The 19,779-nt window shown below is 40.5% G+C and overlaps 1 protein-coding gene across 5 annotated transcripts; it reads left to right on the top strand.

Annotated features, from left to right (window-relative positions):
• Positions 1 to 1,324: 1,324 nt before the first annotated feature.
• LOC104610832 (protein FAR1-RELATED SEQUENCE 5-like) lies at positions 1,325 to 18,655 on the top strand. 5 transcript variants are annotated; one of them, XM_088904210.1, is made up of 9 exons: positions 1,332 to 1,476; positions 1,692 to 1,775; positions 15,029 to 17,435; positions 17,499 to 17,591; positions 17,659 to 17,736; positions 17,851 to 17,892; positions 17,981 to 18,040; positions 18,123 to 18,179; positions 18,302 to 18,655. In XM_088904210.1, the coding sequence occupies exons 3-8, from the start codon at positions 15,045 to 15,047 to the stop codon at positions 18,156 to 18,158; spliced, it is 2,700 nt and encodes an 899-aa protein (XP_088760336.1). In that variant the 5' UTR covers positions 1,332 to 1,476; positions 1,692 to 1,775; positions 15,029 to 15,044; the 3' UTR covers positions 18,159 to 18,179; positions 18,302 to 18,655. The 5 variants fall into 5 exon arrangements, with proteins under 5 accessions (XP_010275940.1, XP_088760336.1, XP_088760337.1 ...); XM_088904211.1 differs by lacking the exon at positions 18,302 to 18,655 and adding an exon at positions 13,035 to 13,134 and having other exon boundaries at positions 18,123 to 18,295; XM_010277638.3 differs by lacking the exon at positions 18,123 to 18,179 and having other exon boundaries at positions 1,325 to 1,476.
• Positions 18,656 to 19,779: the final 1,124 nt, after the last annotated feature.

A 19,779-nucleotide genomic window follows, 5' to 3' on the forward strand; every position in this document is an offset into this window, starting at 1 on the left:
CCGGCAATGTTTTCAAACAACGCAGATCTGCTTCAGCACCGCCTGCGTTGCAAGCCACCAACGCAGACCTGCTTCAACGTTGTTTGAAAAGACGACGACGTCATACCGTCAGAGCGCATCCGTGCACTCGACTTCCCCAGATTCATCGAGGCTATTTATACAAAGATGGAGGCTCTCAAACAACGCAGATCTGCTTCAACACCGCCTACGTTGCAAGCCACCAACGCAGACATGCTTCAGCGTTGTTTGAAAAGACGGCGACGTCATATCGTCGGGTGGGTGCAGAGAAGGCGGTGGTTGCTCTTTCTCCCTTTCGTCCCCTTCGTCAATGGCTGCCGTCACTTGCGACGAGCCCTTCTGGTGTAGCTTTGGATTCTTGGTTTGTAGCTAAAAACCCATCAGTGCCTGCAAACGCAAAATCCATCCATCGCAGGCGACGGTAGCCACTAGCGAATGGCTCCCTCCCTCTCTTTCTCTCTTCCTCCCCTCTCTCTCTCTCTTTCTCCCCCATTCCCTCTCGCCTCTGTTTCATCACCGCCACTGCAAGTTATAGCAGCGGCGGTGATGAAAGAGGGGCGAGAGAACAAAGGGGACGAAGGGGAGGAAGAGAGAAAGGGAGGGAGGGAGCCCTTCGCTAGTGGTCGTGGGGACCTCTTGGGTGGTCTCTCTCTCTCCCCCATTCTCTCTCACCCCTGTTTTATCATCGCCGTTGCTGCCACTTGCAGCAGCAGCAGCGGTGATGAAAGAGGGGCGAGAGAACGAAGGGGAGGAAGAGAAAAAGGGAGGGAAGGAGCCCTTCGCTAGTGGCTGCCATCGCCTGCGAGGGCTTCGCCGAGAGGGAGAGAGAACGAAGGGCTGCGGCAGTTTCGAAGAAAACGAGAGGGGTGCCAACCTCTGCAGTTTCGGAGAAGAGCAGCGATTCTGGAGGTGAGCAGCGGAGAAGAGTGGCAGTTCTGAGTTGTGGAGAAGAGCGATGACACCACGACTACCGCAAAAGTGTAATTTTGAAATTATGGACAAAATTATAATCATGTGGTGTCACATGCAAAGGAACGCAACCGTCGAATAACGACAGGGTACGCAAGACAATAGCTAAACAATAAATGTACCGTTGTCATTACGCCAAAGAGTAGGGATAATTTAAGAGATTTATTATTATTATTTTTTTTAATATCACCACTACTGGATTAACGCGATTAACGCGTTTTAAAAGTTCACTAACCCAAGCTATAATAGCAAAGTCACTAGAGCCAAAAATCCGTTCTTCAAGTAGAGCGAACACGCGTCATCAAATGACACGTGATAGAAGGGGCAGTAGCGTAGTTTCTCGCAAGAAAACATCACATCACGCGAAAATCCCTAGCGCCCCTCTCATTCTTTCGTCCTTCTTCGTTCTCACTCTTCTGCTCAACGTCTCTCCCTCTGCTTAACGGCACAACAACCAATTGCATTCTTCGTCGGTGGTCGATCTCTCGGGTAATCTTTTTTTTTTTTTGTCAGTGAAAAACAGTTCCATCTCCGTTAAGTGTGACAAGAAGCCCTCTCGTCTCTCTGTTGAGTGTGAGACGAAAGGGGCTTTTTTCCTTGCTTGTAATTTCTTGATGTAGGTTCTTTATGTAATTTTTTTTCGTTCTCCTGTAATTTTTTTCGTCTCTCTGATTAACGGCACACGTTGTAATTTCTTGGTGTAGGTTCTTTATTTTTATTTTTTTCTAATTCCTTGAACCATCACTGCCTCAATTCAACTTGTCGTTTCAAAAGGCCTCCTCTCCAAGGTAAACTTTTTCTCCTTGCTTCTCTTTCCATATTTCTTGATTTCTTCGTTACTTCAATGGATCATCTCTTTCGTTGTTTCAACTTTCATGATCCTACACAGTTGTAGAACTTTTAAAATGAGTTTGCTCAAGGCCCAGTAACCTTCCTTCCTCCCACCATTAAACCGTGCGAAAATAGGAATCTCAGTCAATTCAAAGTTTTGAACGAGTAGAGTTGAGAATTTTTCAAAGATATAAATAGGATTTGGAACATGGTTTTCAAGTTGCATATTCATGGAGAGCTTTCATAACTTATATGAATACGTTAGTTGCCAAATTATCCATGTCATAATGAGATTCATGTATAAAAAACTAACTTCTACAATGAAAAACGAGCTCAAACAACAGATTCTAATGGACGACATAACCATTAAGACTAATAAAATCTCAATCTAGATTGGATTATAGACTGTAAAATCTCAATTTGGTGTGTTTTGTGGCAGATCCAAACCCTTTTACATATCTGTTGGATCAAATACACATTGTAAATGGTAGATCCTACTATATCTGATTTGACATGGGAAGTATTTGTAACGTATTCATATAACTTCTTTCTTTGATAAGTTCTCATAAGCAGAAAGTTGGTCTCCTCACAAAAGTGGCTCAAAAATTTATATCATCTGTTAATCAGGTTGAATGGTTGTTAACTGATTTATCTAGGCTCTCATTTTTCAATAGATAAGTTAGTTATTTGTAAAAGATTTTGTGACTATGATTCTACGCCAACTTGTGATTCTCTCCTTAGTAGCTGCATGAGATGAAGACACTGACAATTTCAGCATCTTAGGCATCCACAAGCTTTGATTCAGCTCTTCTCCATTTCAAATCTAAGGTCTGTTAGGAGGACTAATGCAAAATGTGGAACCCATTCCTGAAATGAAAACAAACAAAATATAGGAGACAACCATGGTTTATAAATTGACTTCACAATCTGCTAAATTATACTTATTCTTCCCTCTAGTTTTTTGACCTCTCTCTAGGTTTTGGTCCAATACTTTATATCATTTTTTTTATTGGTAAAAGTTTGTTAAAATTTCATTGAAATAAATAAAGATAAGCAACTGTTACAAGCATCTTAGAGGGAGGCGTGAGGTGCAGCCTCACTCTTAAAGAAAAAGACAGCACAAGAATTACAATTGAGTCCAAACAACTGATCCCTAACCCTTGCTTAGCTAAATAATCAGCCAAAGCATTAGCCTCCCTCCCCATCCATTGTATAACCAGGCATTGATCTAAAAATCGTAATTGTAGACAAAGTTGAATTGAATTGAATTATAAATCATATTGTAAATCGTAGGATTATTTCTATTTTTTACAAGCTTGTCAAAAATTAAATATAGGTATGCTAAAAGACAAAATATATATAGAAGTGTTATTTTAAGTCATATCTACCATATATGGACCTAATAGAATAGAACTTACCACTTATACAATAGAAATCTAAGATGATATAATTGAGTTTGACTTGAAACTCAAATAATCCACATACAATGGCTCTTTATCCAACACATGATAGAAAATAAACTCAATATATAGTCTTAAATTACATAAATAAATCAGTTTCTAGTAAGGTCTTTAAAACAAATCACCCTTGACAAAATTAAATATAAACAAAACAAAATGACAAAGTAGAGAACCAATTCTTAATTGAATTGATTTGAATCATAATAATTTGCATTAATCGTATAAATCGTAAGATTTATGAATCAAATCGTATGATTATGATTTTTTGCAAAAATCGTATGAATCCAACTTTTCTTCTCTCTCTCTCTCATCTTCATCCATGTTCAAGAGGTTGGGTCTCCCTCGAAGAGATTCCTGGAGGTGAACAGTATCTCATCAACTGGTATCAGAGCCCGAGTGACCAACTTGAAAGATCAAAAATGACCAACACCCGCTCAATGACCTTGGACGAGAGGGTGGACAAGATCGAAGTCGATCTCCACCAAGTGGTCGCGGGGCTTAAGGAGATTAAAGAGGTAGTGTTGGTGATAGTGTCACAGGAGGAGAAAGCTACCCCCGCCACATGTCGAGATAGTGACAAAGAAGAGTCTAGCTGGGGCACTAATCGGGGGGGGGGGAAACTACGCACCTGGGAGAGTCACCAAACTGGACTTTCCTACATTGTATGGAGGAGATCCAATCCCCTGGATCTTCAAGGCCGAGAAGTACTTCGAATATCACGACGTACAAGGACTCCAATGCATGACCGTTGCTTCCTTCATTTGGAAGGGGGGAGATTCTATGGTTCTAGTGGTTCAGGCACTCCCGTCCCCAAATTTCATGGCAAGAGTTCACGGAGGTGTTGTGCATTCGATTTGTGCCTACCGGGACTACCAAGTCGAGTTTGAACGACTTGCCACCAGAGTATATGGATGGTCGGAGAAGGTGCTGGTTGGTTGCTTTGTCGGAGGGTTGAGAGATGACATTAAGGTTGAGGTAAAGGCCCTTCAGCCCACTTCTCTGGCTGCGACTGCAAGGCTAGCAAGGTTGCAGGAGAAGCGGCTGGATCGATTGAGGAAGGTGACCTGCCTGTCTGGGCCCCTATTGAAAACACCGTCTCACCAAGATGGGCTTCTCCTGTTTTGTCAGAGGGTTGAGAGATGACATTAAGGTTGAGGTAAAGGCCCTTCAGCCCACTTCTTTGGCTGCGGCTGCAAGGCTAGCAAGGTTGCAGGAGAAGCGGCTGGATTGATTGAGGAAGGTGTTTTGCCCGTCCGGGCCCCTATTGAAAACACCGTCGGGACAAGATGGGCTTCTCCCTAGGTCCATGACAAAGCTTGTTTGACCTAATGCGGAGACCAATCGGCCCACCCAAGGACCCACACCTCCGACTAGGAGCTCAATTCCCTTCAAACACCTCTCCTAGGCTGAAATGCAGGCCCAGCGTGAGAAGGGCCTGTGCTACAATTATGATGAAAAAATTGGGCATGGCCACCGGTGCAAGACCTAGAGGATGTTCTTGCTGCAATGGGAGGAAACTGGAGGTGAAGATGACGAGGAGCTAGCTGAGGAGGAGGAGCCTAACAGTACTCTGTATGACAATCCCGAAATATCTCTTCAAGCCTTGACAAGGCTGGCGTCCCCCAAATCTATGAGAGTTGAAGGGAAGCTCAGGGGCCGCCGAGTGACCGTTCTCATAGATAGTGGGAGCACACTGAATTTTGTCACACAAGCCTTGGCTCGCCAACTAGGTATGACGGTCCTCTACACCTCTCCATTTGCTGTTAGAGTCGCGGATGGTAACCATATTGAGTGTGAAAGTATTTGTAAAAATGAAAAGCTGGTGATCCAAGGTCACACTTTCATCGTGGACCTGCATCCATTGGATCAGTGGGGCGGATGTAGTATTGGGTGTACAATGGTTGAGCCAATTGGGCCTGGTCCTTTGTGATTGGGGACACATGACCATGGACTTTTATTGTGATGGGCTCCGCTGCCATCTACAAGGTCAGGTGATACCCGACCCATTAGTGGAGAGTCTACACTCCATGCTTAAGGGGGGTTTTGGGAGATAACATTTATTGTTGATGCAGACGGGTCCAGTGCCTATCAGGCTCGTACTAAAGCTGGAAAATGAAGTCCAACCATCTGAGAAAGACCTATGTGATATACAAAGGGTGATAGACTAGTTCCCAGAAGTCTTTAAAGACCTGGACCAACTTCCCCCAACTTGGTTCCAAGACCATCACATACCTCTAACCTCGGGGGCAGCCCCTACTAATGTTTGGCCCTACAGATACCCGCACTTCCAAAAGACTGAGATTGAGAGGCTTGTGATTTTGTGAAGGAGCTCCTGCACAAGGGATGGATTCAGCCTAACACAAGCCCATTCTCGTCCCCGGTATTCCTTGTTAAAAAAAAGATGGGTCTTGGCGTTTCTGTGTAGATTACCGGGCTCTAAATCAAATTACCATCAAGGATAAGTTCTTGATTGCGGTCGTGGATGAGCTGTTAGATGAGTTGGGGCAAGCCAGGTATTTCTCCAAAATGGATCTTCGATCCGGTTATCACCAAGTCCAGGTCCACCTCGAAGATGTATACAAAATGGCCTTTCAAACCCATGATGGACACTATGAATTTCTAGTTATGCCATTTGGGCTGTCCAACACCCCCTCTACCTTCCAAGCCATCATGAATGACGTCTTCAGGCCCTATCTCAAACGTTTTATTTTGTTCTTCTTTGACAACATTCTTGTATACAACAAGAATTGGGATTCCCTCCTTCAGCACTTGAAACAGACTTGAGCTTGCTTAAACAACATCACTTGTATGCCAAACTTTCGAAGTGTGTTTTCGGACAGACTGAGGTCCATTATTTGGGCCATGTGGTTGCAGGAGGTTGGGTCATGGCTGACCCAGAAAAAATAGTTTTTATACAGGATTGGCCCACTCCAAGTCAATCAAAGCCCTACGCGGATTTTTGGGCCTTATTGGCTACTATTGAAGGTTCATATGCAATTATGGGTTGCTAGCAGCCCCATTAACTAGGCTTCTCAAGAAAGACTGCTTCGTTTGGACGGAGCAGGCCCAACAAGCTTTTGACTCCCTCCAGCAAGCCATGACCAGCCCACCAGTCCTAACCTTGCCGAATTTCGAGGAGACCTTTGTGGTTGAATGTGATGCATCGGGAATAGGGATTGGAGCGGTGCTCATGCAAAATGGGAAGCCCATGTCTTACTTCAGCAAGGTCCTCTCTACAAGGGATCGAAACCAGTCCACACACACTAAGGAGCTGATGGCAATCGTGTTGGCAGTCCATAAATGGCGACCATACTTGTTGGGCCGAAGATTCATTATCCGGACTGATCAAAGAAGCCTAAGGTTTATACTGGACCAAAAAGCCCTCACCCCGGATCAGCAAAAATGGGTAATGAAGTTAATGGGTTTTGATTTTGTAATCAAATATAAGCCTGGAGCCACCAACCGGACTGTGGATGCACTGTCCCAGAAAGCTGAGTTGTCCTTGTTAGTGAGCTCTCAGCCTCATTATCCCCTATTTGAAGCATTACGGGAGGAGGCCAGAAGCTGAGTTGTCCTCTTGTCTCACTTCCTGTGTTCCTTGTACTTGCTGAGAGTTTGGAGGTAATTTTCAATAATAGGAGAGGAGGCAACTTGTTCAACTTCAACTAAGTGCACTGCCCGCCCAACATCCTTTGCTTCATTTTGAGGAATTGGGTTCTCTTCTTTTCCTCCTAGGAATAGTTCTTCTATGTTGAAACTCTCTACTTCATTCATATTTTTTTTTGATAAATGAGAGTAGTTTTATTAAATCAAATAACAAAAATACAATCAGCCTAGGAGGAGGCACGAGATGTTACCTCCCTAGGACTGAACCATTTACACCAAACCTGCCCAAGCCTGAGACACAATTACAAAGTAGCCCAAAATAGATCTCCCCTTGACACCCCTTGCTTGGCTAGAGAATTAGCCATTGCATTTGCTGATCTTCTGACCCACTGAAACCTGAGACACCCATTGTCATCCATTTAACTTTCTTTAACAGATCCCTGTAGCCCCAACAAGCTATTTCTGGGCTAATTAGCCAGCCTACTACTACCTTGGAATCCCCTTCTACTAACAGATTGGTCATTCCAATTTGACTAGCCATCTGTATACCTTGTACCACTGCTAGTAGCTCTGCTCTTACTGAATCACCTTCACCCACTGGTCCTGAAAATATAGACAACATATTGCTGTCTTTGTCTCTCAGAATCCCACCAATTCCCGATGGCCCTGGGTTACCTTGGCAGCTTCCATCAAAATTCAATTTTACCACACCATCCGGTGGGGGAATCCATTCAGCTTGTGATTTGATCTTGGTGGAGACTGTAGCAGCCACTGCAGCCCAATTTCTCCTTAAGTCATCAAAGGAGTAATCTGCCAACAAGTGTGAAGATTTTAACCATGAGATAGTCCTTGTCAATATGCATCCCTTGATTTCAGCAAGACTTCTTTCCTGTTCTTGAAATATTCTAGCATTTCTCTCCTCCCATACAGTCCACAACGTAGCAGCTCTGATACATTTCCACATTAGCTTCCCTCTTTTTGTCAATCTCCCAAAAGCAGTCGGAGTGAACAGCAGCTTTACTTCAGAGGGCAAATTCCACCTGCACCCAAATAATGAAACAACCCAGTTCCAAATATTGGTAGCAAAGGAGCATGATATCAGCAAATGGTTACAGTCCTCACCCTTCACTTTACACAGAGAGCACCAGTTAGGGGACAAACACATAAAAGGTTTCTTCTTTTGCAAGTTTTCCACAGTATTGATCTTACCATAGTAGGCTTCCCAACAGAACACTGCTATTTTGGAGGGAATTGGTCTTGACCATACCTCTTTAACAGAGAAGACCTGAGAGGAGGGGTTGGAGCAAAAGGCTTTAAAGAAAGAAGCACAAATGAATGAGCCAACCGGGGTTAGGGACTAGACTCTTTTATCCGGGTTAGGAGGGGTCCAAACACACCAAATCTAGAAGCAACAACAGCTCTGAAACGCAAAGAAATTCTTCATCCCTTAACCTTCTTTGAAACCCAAAATCCCAATTTAAGGTCAAAGGGCAAACCGGGGGGGAAAGGAACCAAGAAATGGGTTTCTTTTTAAAGAGGGAGATGGAATAGAGAGAAGGGAAACAATCTTTTAGGGATTGAGAGCTCACCCAAGTATCTTCCCAAAAAAGAATGGAGTTTCCAGAGCAAGCATACCTTACAAAACCGAGGAACTTAGGGAGAATGCCAGAGATAGCCTTCCAAGGTGTTGTAAGCAAAAGCCCTTTGGGATACTCCTGCATCCCAACCTGATTCGGAAAAGCCATGGATACTTTTCACTACTTCATGCCACAACCTCTCTACTTCATTCATATTGAGCCTCAAAGTTTGATCGGTGCTGCCTATGCTCGAATATTTAGAGGAAATTGCATCGCAGTCGCTTCTGTGACCATTGAACTCTGAGTCTTCATCTTGAAGTCCCTCTATTTCTTTGCTACTGCATTTGTTAAACCTTGGGTTACACTTTTCAGGAGACTCAATCATCTTCCCTTTACTAGGTACCCATTGCATTGAAGTTTGCCACCCCATCTTCTCATTTCGGACTCCATGGACCCCTGATTTGAATGAAGAGTAAGATGATAGACAAACATTGTTGTTCATCCTTGGGCCTTCCTTGGTAGTCACATGCCCTCTAAACAGGTCATGTGCTGAGACAACTCGGTTGTTTTTCACCTGTGGGCCTCAAAGAAACAGACCCAAGCCCAATTTTCATTCTCATGTGGTTACTTAAGTACCACATGATTGGTTTAGATTATTTGACCCCAATACCTTAGTCCGGTTCAAGGTTGAACCTCTGATAGACTAACCCACATTCTTTTTCAATTTTCTAAATTGGGCCTCGGATCTGCTACCCACACACTACCCATTGAGAATATCTTCCTTGTCATTCACGGGGAGATGTTCCCAATACAGGGTGGTGGTGTCCCATGGGTATGGATGTGGGTAGCAGATCCAGAGTGCTGCTGCACATGCTGAGGTCCTCCAGTCAGCACCTCAGGGTAAGACCAGCCACATGCCAAATCCCCTCCTTTCTTTGGATTATATGTTTCTTCCTCTATAACCTCGCCTTTTCCTCTACCTAGTATTTGTTTTGCCATTTCAGTGTAATTTTCAATCGCCTTTACTTCATCCAATTGGCTCCTACCACCTAGAAAATCATCTTCAAACCTTTTGTCATCTTCCCTTCTAGAAGCTCTCCACATTGCAGCTTAAATGGCGGTTGTCAACCAGACTGAGTAAACCAGTTGATTGTCTGCAACTAGTATTTTCCTTGGGATTTCCTCAGGACTAACCCCACTCAAGCAAATAGCTGCCGAGTGAAGATCAATTGCAAAAGTGCTATCCAACTTCACATTGCATAATGAAGCAATTGACTTGAAGATTTCTTCCTTCCATAGGTGGAAGGGGAGACCAAGAATATGAACAATTTCCACCAAGAGTATGAAGATTTCTTCCTTCCATCTTGCCACTGTGAAGCTGCTAGATTTTTTTGATAAATAACAGAAAACTTTCATTAAATAATAAAGAAATAAGTGCAAAGCAGAAGGGGAGAGGTAAAACCTCTTAACCCTCCCCTTGAGAGAAACAAATAATTTACAATATAGCCCAAAACAGATGTTCCCTTCCCACCCCTTGTTTAGCAAGAGTATCCGCAAAGGAGTTGGCACTTCTCTTTACCCACTATAACTGAATTTCCAGGTCTGTGCTAACTGATTAAACAATCTTTTTTTCATTGGCATACTTCCATAGACCACTATCTTCTTTTTGCAGCCAGCCAATAATCAGTTTTGAATCCCCTTCAACAATAAGCTTGCGGCAATTCAACTCCTTAGCCTTCTTTATTCCTTCCATTACTGCCAAGATCTCAGCCTGAAGTGAGTCACCAACACCAACAGAACCAGAAAATAGAGCAATGACTTTTCCTTCGTCGTCTCCATAGGCTCCACCTATGCCAGATGGCCCCAGGTTACCTTCACTACTGCATTCAAAGTTCAGTTTAACGAATCCAGGGGCTGGTGGAGACCAAAGGGGGGTAATTTTGGTCTTTTCAGGGGCTGAATCAGCCATATCCTTCCAGTTCCTTCTGATCATATCTGTGGACATACCTTCAAACAACTCCATAGACTGCACCCACTATACCACTCTAATGGTAACTGCCTCAATAATGGCCTCCTTACTCCTTTCTTTACCTGAAAAAATTCTTGAGTTCCTTTCTTCCCAGACTATCCAGCATATAGCAGCCCTAACACACCTCCATAGAGTTCTACCCCTTACCCCTCTTCTTTGGCCATCTGAAGAAAGAAGAGGCAAACAAGCTTTGTATATCCAGTGGGGGGGGGGTCCACTTGCAATCAAATTAGGAGAGAAACCAAACCCAAGTATCTGAAACAAAGGGGCAAGATATTTACAGGTGAAAGCAGCTCTCACCATTAGCCTTACAAAGGATACACGAATTGGGAGGTAAGCACTAGTTAAGTCTTTTTCTTTGGAGCAAGTCACAAGTGTTACACCTTCCCAGAAAGGCTTCCCAACAAAAAAGCCCCAATCCTAGGAGGAATCAGTTACCCCAAACTTCAAGGACTGGAAAATTATTTCCAAGACTATCAGAAGGCTGCATTAAGGCTTTGAAAAAAGAGGCACAAGAAAACACACCAAAATAAGTCAAAGTCCAAATCTTTCTATCCCCTTGCCCTGGATCCAAAACCACCGCAGCCAATAATTATATAAGCGCTGAAACAGAATGGATTTCAAAGTCCCTAAAACCCGTTCTAAAATCTGCAAGGTGTCAACTAGCTGGTTGGTAAGGTCTCTGCTGGTGGTAGTGGAGACTTGGGGATCGAATCTCGCTTGCACCTGGATTGGGGGATGGGCTACTCCCCGTTGTGTAGCCCTTCAAATGATATAAAAAATCCCTTCTAAAAACGAAGTCCCAATCAAAAACAGAACTTGAGTCAGAAGGGACCAAAAAATTGGACATTGGCTCCAAATCCTGCTATCCCCTCTCCCAGGATCCAAAACCACCCCAGCCAATAATTAAATTAGAGCTGAAACAGAATGGATTTCAAAGTCCCTAAAACCCGCAAGGTGCCAACCAGCTGGTTGGTAAGGTCTCCTGTTGGTGGTAGCAGAGACTTGGGATCGAATCTCGCCTACACCTGGATTGGGGGGTTATGGGTTGGGGGATGGGCTACTCCCCATTGTGTAGCCCTTCAATTGATATAAAAAATCCCTTCTAAAACTGAAGTCCCAATCAACTAATGTTATGCATCTTTATTCTTTTTAATATAAAAGATTTTTATTAAAAATAAAGAAAAAATGAGATCCCCCCTTCCTCCTCCTAATCCCCCTACTCTTAAGGAGGTTTACGCCTCCTTGTGTTCGGGAGGCTTACGCCTCTTGCGTTCTGAACTACGCCTCTAGGTAGTGGAACGCCTCGCATCACGCTTCCGCATTTTAAAACATTGGCCAGGACTCCAACATCCCAACTATCAGTTGTTTGCCCTTGAATACTTACAATCACCTTAACCCAAAGTTTGTTTCTTTCCTTTTGTAGTCTTCATAGCCACTTCCCCGAAAGAGCCTCATTCCTTTTCCTGGATGCCCCCTATACCTAGACCGCTGTTATTCTTGCCTCTAGTAACCACTCCCCATCCAACTCTATGATCACTTTTTTCCTCACCTGGCTCCCATAAAAAAAATCTCTCATTAACTTTTTTTTATTAGCTTATCTCTCATTAACTTCTCCAATATTCTTACTCACAATTGCCAGGATTCTAAAGACAAACAACAAATAAACATGCAAGTTGGTCAAGGTAGGCATAATCAAAGTGATCCGACCCCCCAAAGACATATAATTCTTCTTCCAAGTGGCTAGCCTCTTATTCATCTGCAAAATTCATTGCGGCTACATCCACCACATCTTCTACTAAGGCTAAGTTTGGGAGTGCTTAAAAATAAGTGCTTATTCGAATAAGCACTTAATTTGGTCCAGGACCACACCAATAAACACTTATTTGCATTTGGGAAATAAGCCCAAAATAAGTGCTTATTTGAGAAGCCCAAATTTTGGGCTTATTTCCTTTCTGGCCTATCTTCGCCCTCCATGTCATTTTTAAAATACCTATATTACCCCTGTTTAAAATAAGCGTTTTTTTCACCAAATACTGATAAGTGCTTATTAGAATAAGAACTTTTTTTTTTTTCCAAATAAGCACTCCCAAACTTAGCCTAATTCAAGCAAAGCCTTTTGCTTTTCAAAGGGAGTTATTATTACCATCCCCTTGAGCTTCAAGCCCAAGATTATAGTTTCTACTATTTTCTTCCAATCTTGTGGCTATTCTTTTGTCTGGACTACTAGCTTCTTTTCCCACTCTCCTCTCTCTTAACTTGCTATCATTCTGAATAGACGTCCTTTCCTGTCATTAGCCCATAGTTTTTCATTATCTTCCTCTTCCTTCAATTCATTAGTCTTCATTTTTTTCTGCCCTTTTGTCTTCCTCTGCCTTCTTCTCTTCCTGCTTTAAAAATTCCTGCAATATCTTAAGGATCTCCTTCCAACTTTCCCCTCTTTTTCCTTTTGGAAAGCAGACAGCCTGCTTCTTTCCTTGACCAAAATGTTCATAAATAGTTATGTACCTGCCTTTAACATTTTCTTTTCTTTCTGCATTGTAGGTTCTTTCCTCCACTACCTTCGATTCTTTGAACACAATTTCTGCCTGACTGTAAAGCATAGTTGTCAAGGCGACGCCTAGGCAACAAGGCACCCTTGAAGGTTCGCCTCACCTAATCACCTAGCAGTTTTGTATGTTGTCTTATAAAATACTTTTATATTTTTAATTTTTTGACATTTTAATTATAAAAGACATTATTAAACTAAAATATTAATTTTGTGTGTTTATATACTAATTTCTTTTATTATTTTCTTATTTATTAGGGTTTAATCACCACAGACATTGCTAACTGCTGCATTGAACCCTCAAAGACTTCAAAACCTGAACCAATAAGTAAGGAAGAATTTAAAATTTTGTCTAATCAACACTTCTTCTTCTTCAAAACCCGACCTTTTCTTCTTTTTCTATAACAAAAATAGGGGTTCAGCCCCTATATTTTTTGGATTTTCTTTTCATGAATATGCTTATTTCTATACTTTAATATGAAGCTTATACTTTTCTTATGGAAATTATGGATTATTATTAAGGAAATGTGGTTATGGAACCTAGCGAACTACCCTAGGACATGTTTTTTACTTAAAAAGATGCATCGCCTAGGCGATGCATAGGCACCTCCCTAGGCAGCTAGGCAACAAGGCGCCCCTCTGTAACCTAGCTTCACCTTGGTGCCTTGAAAACTATGCTGTAAAGCTCCTTCCATAAATGCCATGACCATTCAATCACCTCCTAATCTACCAACAATACCATCACCATTGTTAGTTTCCCTAACCTTCAAAGCTGTATTCCCTTTGGATAACTCTCGAGCAGAAAGTTCTTTGCTTCTCTCTTCATTACTCTTCTCCAATGCGCACAGCATGAACAAACCTCTCCTCCATCGTGCAGTTGCCCTCTAATCCAGGATCACCAACAATAATTAGATAGATGCCTCCTCTCACTAGGATTTTGTTCCTATCCAATGAATGCTTTTGTACACCTCCAAACATGGCTAGTGTTATCCCCACTGTTGAACAAATTCCGGAAAGTCAGGATAATAGCGCCACCTTTTCAAGAATCCACCCTTCACAAATATATATATATTTTCTTTGAGCTGTAATTTTTTCACAATATATCATTAACCACCCCTTGGATTTACCTAATAACCTATACCTCTTTATTTTGACCACCAAAATATAGGAGACAACCATGGGTATTCATGTTCTACCTTTGTTTATGGTTGTTGGTCCAAGTCCAATGGTGACCTTGAAATGTGAGTGTAATTGGATCTTTTAAACATGCTATATAAGGGACTTATAAAGGGATTAGTAGTTGATGTATAGGAGATATCATAAAGGTAGGTCTTTGTTGGTAGGTTCTTAAGAAGAGAAAGGGAGAAAGGGAGGTTTTACTTTGCAATTTTTATCTGCATACTTTAATTCTAATAGTTGTTTGATTATGCTTTATTGCATGGCTACTGTGATCATTTTCAATTCATGTCCCATCATTTGACTTAATTGCTGTTTGGGTGGGAAGAATTATAATGTCTTGTAATTCCACAAGTGTTAACCTTATGACTAAATGAAAAGGGAAGGACAGGATAATCTTCAGTCTTGCATGAATGATCAAAGGAGAATAAACAAGCTGAACATGCTTCTATTGCTCCATACAACTTGCCTATACAAGTTTTGAACTAGATGTAGTAGTAGGAAACCATGTTTTGAACTAGAGTTTTATTTTCATGTGACTATACAAGTTGGCTATGAGGATTTTAATATTAGACTGTTTGAGAGGATGGTATGCAAGTTTATCATCTTCATATGACCAGTTATGGATTTTTAGTAGATGTAGGAAACCATTGTTGCGGTTAGATGATTAATTGAACCTATTTTTAATCTATAACATAGTGGATTCCCAACTTACTCTATTGTTATTTTCATTATATTGATTTTAGCTTTTTTTTCTCTTTTTTTTGATGTTTTAATGTTTTAATAGTTGGTTAAAATTTGTTATGTGTAACAGGATAATCAAACAAAGAATGGAGGATACCTCACACTCCATTCAAAGGTTGAATTTTGAACTTGATAGAGACAAACGCGGACATACTAACACAACCAATAATTCAAATGAGGTAAATCCTTCACCTAACATAGGTGAACCAGCCAAACCTAATGATGATTTGCCTACTTCTGAAGAAGCAAGAGGCTTTGATACAAGTATACAAAATAAACTCAAGGAAAAATCAAGTCCTATTCCTGAAGAGTGGATCCCAAAGATTGGCATGATTTTTAAAACTGTAGACGAAGCATATGAGTTTTATAATACATATGCTAGAAGGGTGGGATTTAGTACTCGAAAGGATAATAGGGTATTATGCAAGCAAACTTGCCAAATAAGATTCAGCAAGTTTTGTTGTTCTAAAGAAGGGAAGCGGCGTGATACAGATAAACGTAGGCTCAATGTCAAGAATCGTCGAGAAGAGACAAGATGTGGTTGTATGGCAGCTATGAAGATAAGCCGTTGTAAGGATGGTTGTTATCGCATCATTGATTTTAATGATGTTCATAATCATATAATCGCGGCTCCTAGCAAGTCACATATGTTGAGATCACAAAGAACGACTAGTAAGGTAAAAGGTAATCAAGCTAAAATGGCAAATGATGCAGTGATAGCTTCAAAAGCATCAATAGAATTGGTCGCCATTGAAGCTGGTGCTTGTGAAAATGTTGAGTTTACGTCTACAAATTTAAAGAATTACTTAAATACATACCGGACAAGGAAAATGGAGAAGGGGGAGGCAGGTGGTATTCTACAATATTTTGAAGATAGGCGGTCAAAAGATCCATCCTTTGTTTATGCAATACAACTTGATCAAGCTGAGTTAGTTACAAATTTGTTTTGGGCAGATGCACAAATGATAGTAGATTATGCTCATTTTGGTGACGTGGTATGCTTCGATACAACATTTAGAATGAATAAGGAGAATAGACCATTTGCAGTATTTTGGGGGGTGAATAATTATAAGAAAATAATTATTTTTGGTGCTGCATTGTTATATGATGAAACTGTAGATACATTTGAATGGTTGTTTAATGTGTTTCTCAAAACAATGGGAGGAAAAAAACCAAATACAATTCTAACTGATGATGATGTAGCTGTGGAAAAAGCGATTAATTTGGTATTGCCAGAATCACATCATCGGTTATGTGTTTGTCATATCTTCCAAAATGCTGCAATACACCTTAGTGGTGTATTTGAGAAGTTCAAGACATTTTCTAAGGATTTTAGTAATTGTCTATATGATTGTGAAAATGTTGATGAATTTGAAAATGCATGGGAGAGCATGATCAATATGTATGGACTTCAAGAGAATGATTGGTTGCAAAGGTTGTATAGTAAAAGGCATAAATGGGCATTAGCATTTCAACGACAAATATTTTTTGCTGACATAAGCACAACACAGAGAAGCGAAAGTTTTAATAGTTGCCTTAGGAAATATCTTAATATCAGGTATGATTTGTTAATATTCCTTCGGCATTTTGAGAGAGTGGTTGCTGTTAGGCGGTATGAGGAGTTAAAAGCTGAGTTTGCATCAACACAAAGTACTCCAACCATGGCAGCACATGTGGGAATATTAGATTTTACTGCTCATGTGTATACACCCCCAATTTTTTCTCTGTTTCATAATGAGGTGTTGCAACAATTGAATTGCAAAATTGAAGAAGATCATGTTGTGTCTGAAACAATAGTTGAATATACAATTTCTGCGTATGGGGTGAATCGTCGATTCAAAGTGATTTATGATTCAAAAAATGATTCAGTCAATTGTAGTTGCAAAAAGTTTGAATTTGTTGGGATCTTATGTAGGCATGCATTGAAAATACTTGATTATAGACGTGTGCAGATGCTACCATCACGCTATATATTGAAAAGATGGACTATCGGTGCAAAAGCGTCTAGCAGTGAAGCATCTCATGGCTCTAATTTGTATTTTGATCAAGCTACAAAAGTAGCAACATATAGGAAAGAGATGTCTCATTTGCTCATCCAAATAGTAAATAAAGCTGCACCTAGTGGTGATGCTTATAAGATGGTTATGCAGGTAGGAGAAAAGCTGTTGGAAGATGTGACAAGGTGTTTGAAACAGACAACATTTGATCAATCATCTGCAGCATTTGAGAGTATGCAGGTTGAAAATGATAACATTGGGTCTCCTTGCATAGATCTTAATGGCACACATGTTGAAAGTGATAGCATTGGTAGCACTGGTGGAAGATCTGTGGAAAGCGGGTTTTCAAAACAAGCGAAAGGATTTAAAGACAGGGTTTCTACTGTACGCTCTTCTAAAAGGCCAAAAAATGCCTTGGAAAAAGCAATAGCTAAGAGGAAAAGACAGGGGGACCAATCTACCGAAAAATGCTCTACACAGGTATTTTTTAACTTATCTAAAAAATTTATTTAAATAATATTAATTGATTCTTTTATGATTCAGGAATGTAGAGATGAGGGGAATCTCAATCTTGTAGCCAAGAAGATGATAATCACAAATGCACAAGAATTTGACCACTCTCTCACCTACACACAGGTATTAAGGTTTGATAATTTTTGTATTAAGTTTTGATATATATTGTATTGAAACTCTTATAATACAGGGTTCAAGTTTTGGAGAAAGTATTCAAACTGTTACAAATAGAAGTGATCCGCAAAACACCATTTCAAATCATGTTCATGTAAGACATTTGGACAACTCTAATAATTATTTGACGAACTTTATTTTTTCTCTTCTAATTTGATTTTACAACCACCCTTAAAATTAATTTCTTCTAACATGGGTTACACTGAAGTTGGATTTGCAGAATTTTCACACCATGTCCCCGCAATTCCAGGTAGTTGTTTCAAACCATATATCCCTAAGAGAATTTAATTTTAAGATAATAACATTTCTAATATTTTTATTATGTATTTGTGTCACAGCCCCCATATTGTTTCATGTATAATCATTCCGGCTCATTTGTTAATAATCTTCACATACAAGTAAGTGGTAGTGGATGTGGACTTTTTTAGTACTTCATAAAATCATTTGGATGTAACACTATTTGGTTGGCATGGAAAAAAGAACCTAGGTTGGCATCAACGGGTATTTCAGAGTTAATTCCTTGAGTTGGTACTGCTGGTACTGCTTTGTTGAGTTTCACTCTGTTGATGCTTTTACTCACAACACCTTGGCTTGAAATATTAAGTGATGAATCCATTATCTGTGAATTCATTCCTGGGGAACTACTTTGATCATTTCAGGATACTGGAGATGGGCCTCCCACTTGAGCCATATGAAAGGTACCTTGGTCTAAGGCGTTATGGGACCGTCAAACACAGTGGATTTGGCATAGGCTTTGAGTGCATGGTTCTGTTTGCCACTTGCATTGACTTAGAATGTGATCCTTTCCCCAGATAATCCGGGGAGGGGGCAGAGTTTTGGCGTTCTCTTCAAGCATCTGAATGCAACATGCTTGAAAATGTTTACTTTATTATTTAATATGCACATTTAGAGTTCTGTTATTGTTTTAATATATTAATATTTATAGTGTATATATTGAACCTTTTGTAATTCATCTTTACTTATTGATGGAAAAGAAAAAAGTTCTCTCCCAACATTGACTGTCCAAAACATTTTTAATGCCTCGGTTTATTGAACTGAACTGTAATAGCTTCAAATTTGGGTGGAAGTTACACGAGTTAAAAGATTATCTGGCAAAACCTAGTCATCCAGATGATCATAACCACTTAGAGGCATGTAGCCCTAGACATTAAGATGATTAACAGATTATTTGCTGTTCTTAAATGGGAAATGTGAGGAAATGTTTAACCAAATTATATCTACTTAACAGGAGGCATTATGGGGAATTCCATATAAAGCTTCTAAGATATGAGATACTAATAAAAAAGCGCTTAAGCTACTCCAGATGCAACCTCGGACGTGAAATATCTAATAGACAGGGCTGCATCGCCAGCAGTACAAAGAATCAGTTGTATTGGGGACAAACACATGGGGCAGATCAAACTTCAAAGCATTCAGGCCATTCATTATTTAATGTGTCTTGAGGCAAAAGGCCACTACCCAGGCCTACATATGGAACTAACCTTACATTTATTTTCGTTTGCAAAAGTAGTTCATAAACTTGAACCCGTGTTCTCACGCTTGTCAGCTTATCACTTTATCAAGCAATAAACCATGGCCCCCCGGGTTCTTCCCATCCACCAAATAGGAGTATAGGACTCTCACTCTGTCAATCCCCCCCCCCCTAAAAAAAAAATAAAAAATAAAAAAAAAAATGATGAAGGGGGATGAAGTTGCTATATGAAAGGGAAGTTTCCTTGACTAAATCCTGCTGTTTTTATCTCTTTAAGTTGTGCTATGTGTGGTAGTTATGCATGTTAGTCCTGTAGCTAGATCTCTAGTTACTAGATAGTATAACAATGCTATGCCCAAGGTAGTTTTTTTTTCTACTTTATTTGGAGGGTGAGTTTGAATGAGTTATTTTTATTAGTTTTACGTTTGTTTCATCTCTAAGTTGATCTGTTGGAGGTGTGTGCTGTGCTTGCTTGTGTGTTTTTCTTTGCAGATGGCGGTGCTTTGTTTTTGGCTTCCTCTGGATTTGCAAGTTTGCTTTTATCCTTATTCTAGTTTGTCTATTATTTTATTTTGGATAAATTGCTAAAACCTCCCTTGAAGTTTTGGAATGTTGTGAAAACCTTTCTTGAAGTTTGGTAATCAC

Source organism: Nelumbo nucifera, chromosome 4, assembly GCF_055504915.1.
Source record: "Nelumbo nucifera cultivar China Antique chromosome 4, China Antique-T2T, whole genome shotgun sequence".
Classification (NCBI taxonomy): domain Eukaryota; kingdom Viridiplantae; phylum Streptophyta; class Magnoliopsida; order Proteales; family Nelumbonaceae; genus Nelumbo; species Nelumbo nucifera.

Bases quoted from the DNA above. Each gene is read 5' to 3' on its own strand.
- LOC104610832 (XM_088904210.1), top strand. From the start codon at position 15,045: ATGGAGGATACCTCACACTCCATTCAAAGGTTGAATTTTGAACTTGAT. The intron at 17,436-17,498 runs GTATTTTTTAAC...TTTATGATTCAG, and splicing joins CCGAAAAATGCTCTACACAG to GAATGTAGAGATGAGGGGAA. The intron at 17,592-17,658 runs GTATTAAGGTTT...CTTATAATACAG, and splicing joins ACTCTCTCACCTACACACAG to GGTTCAAGTTTTGGAGAAAG.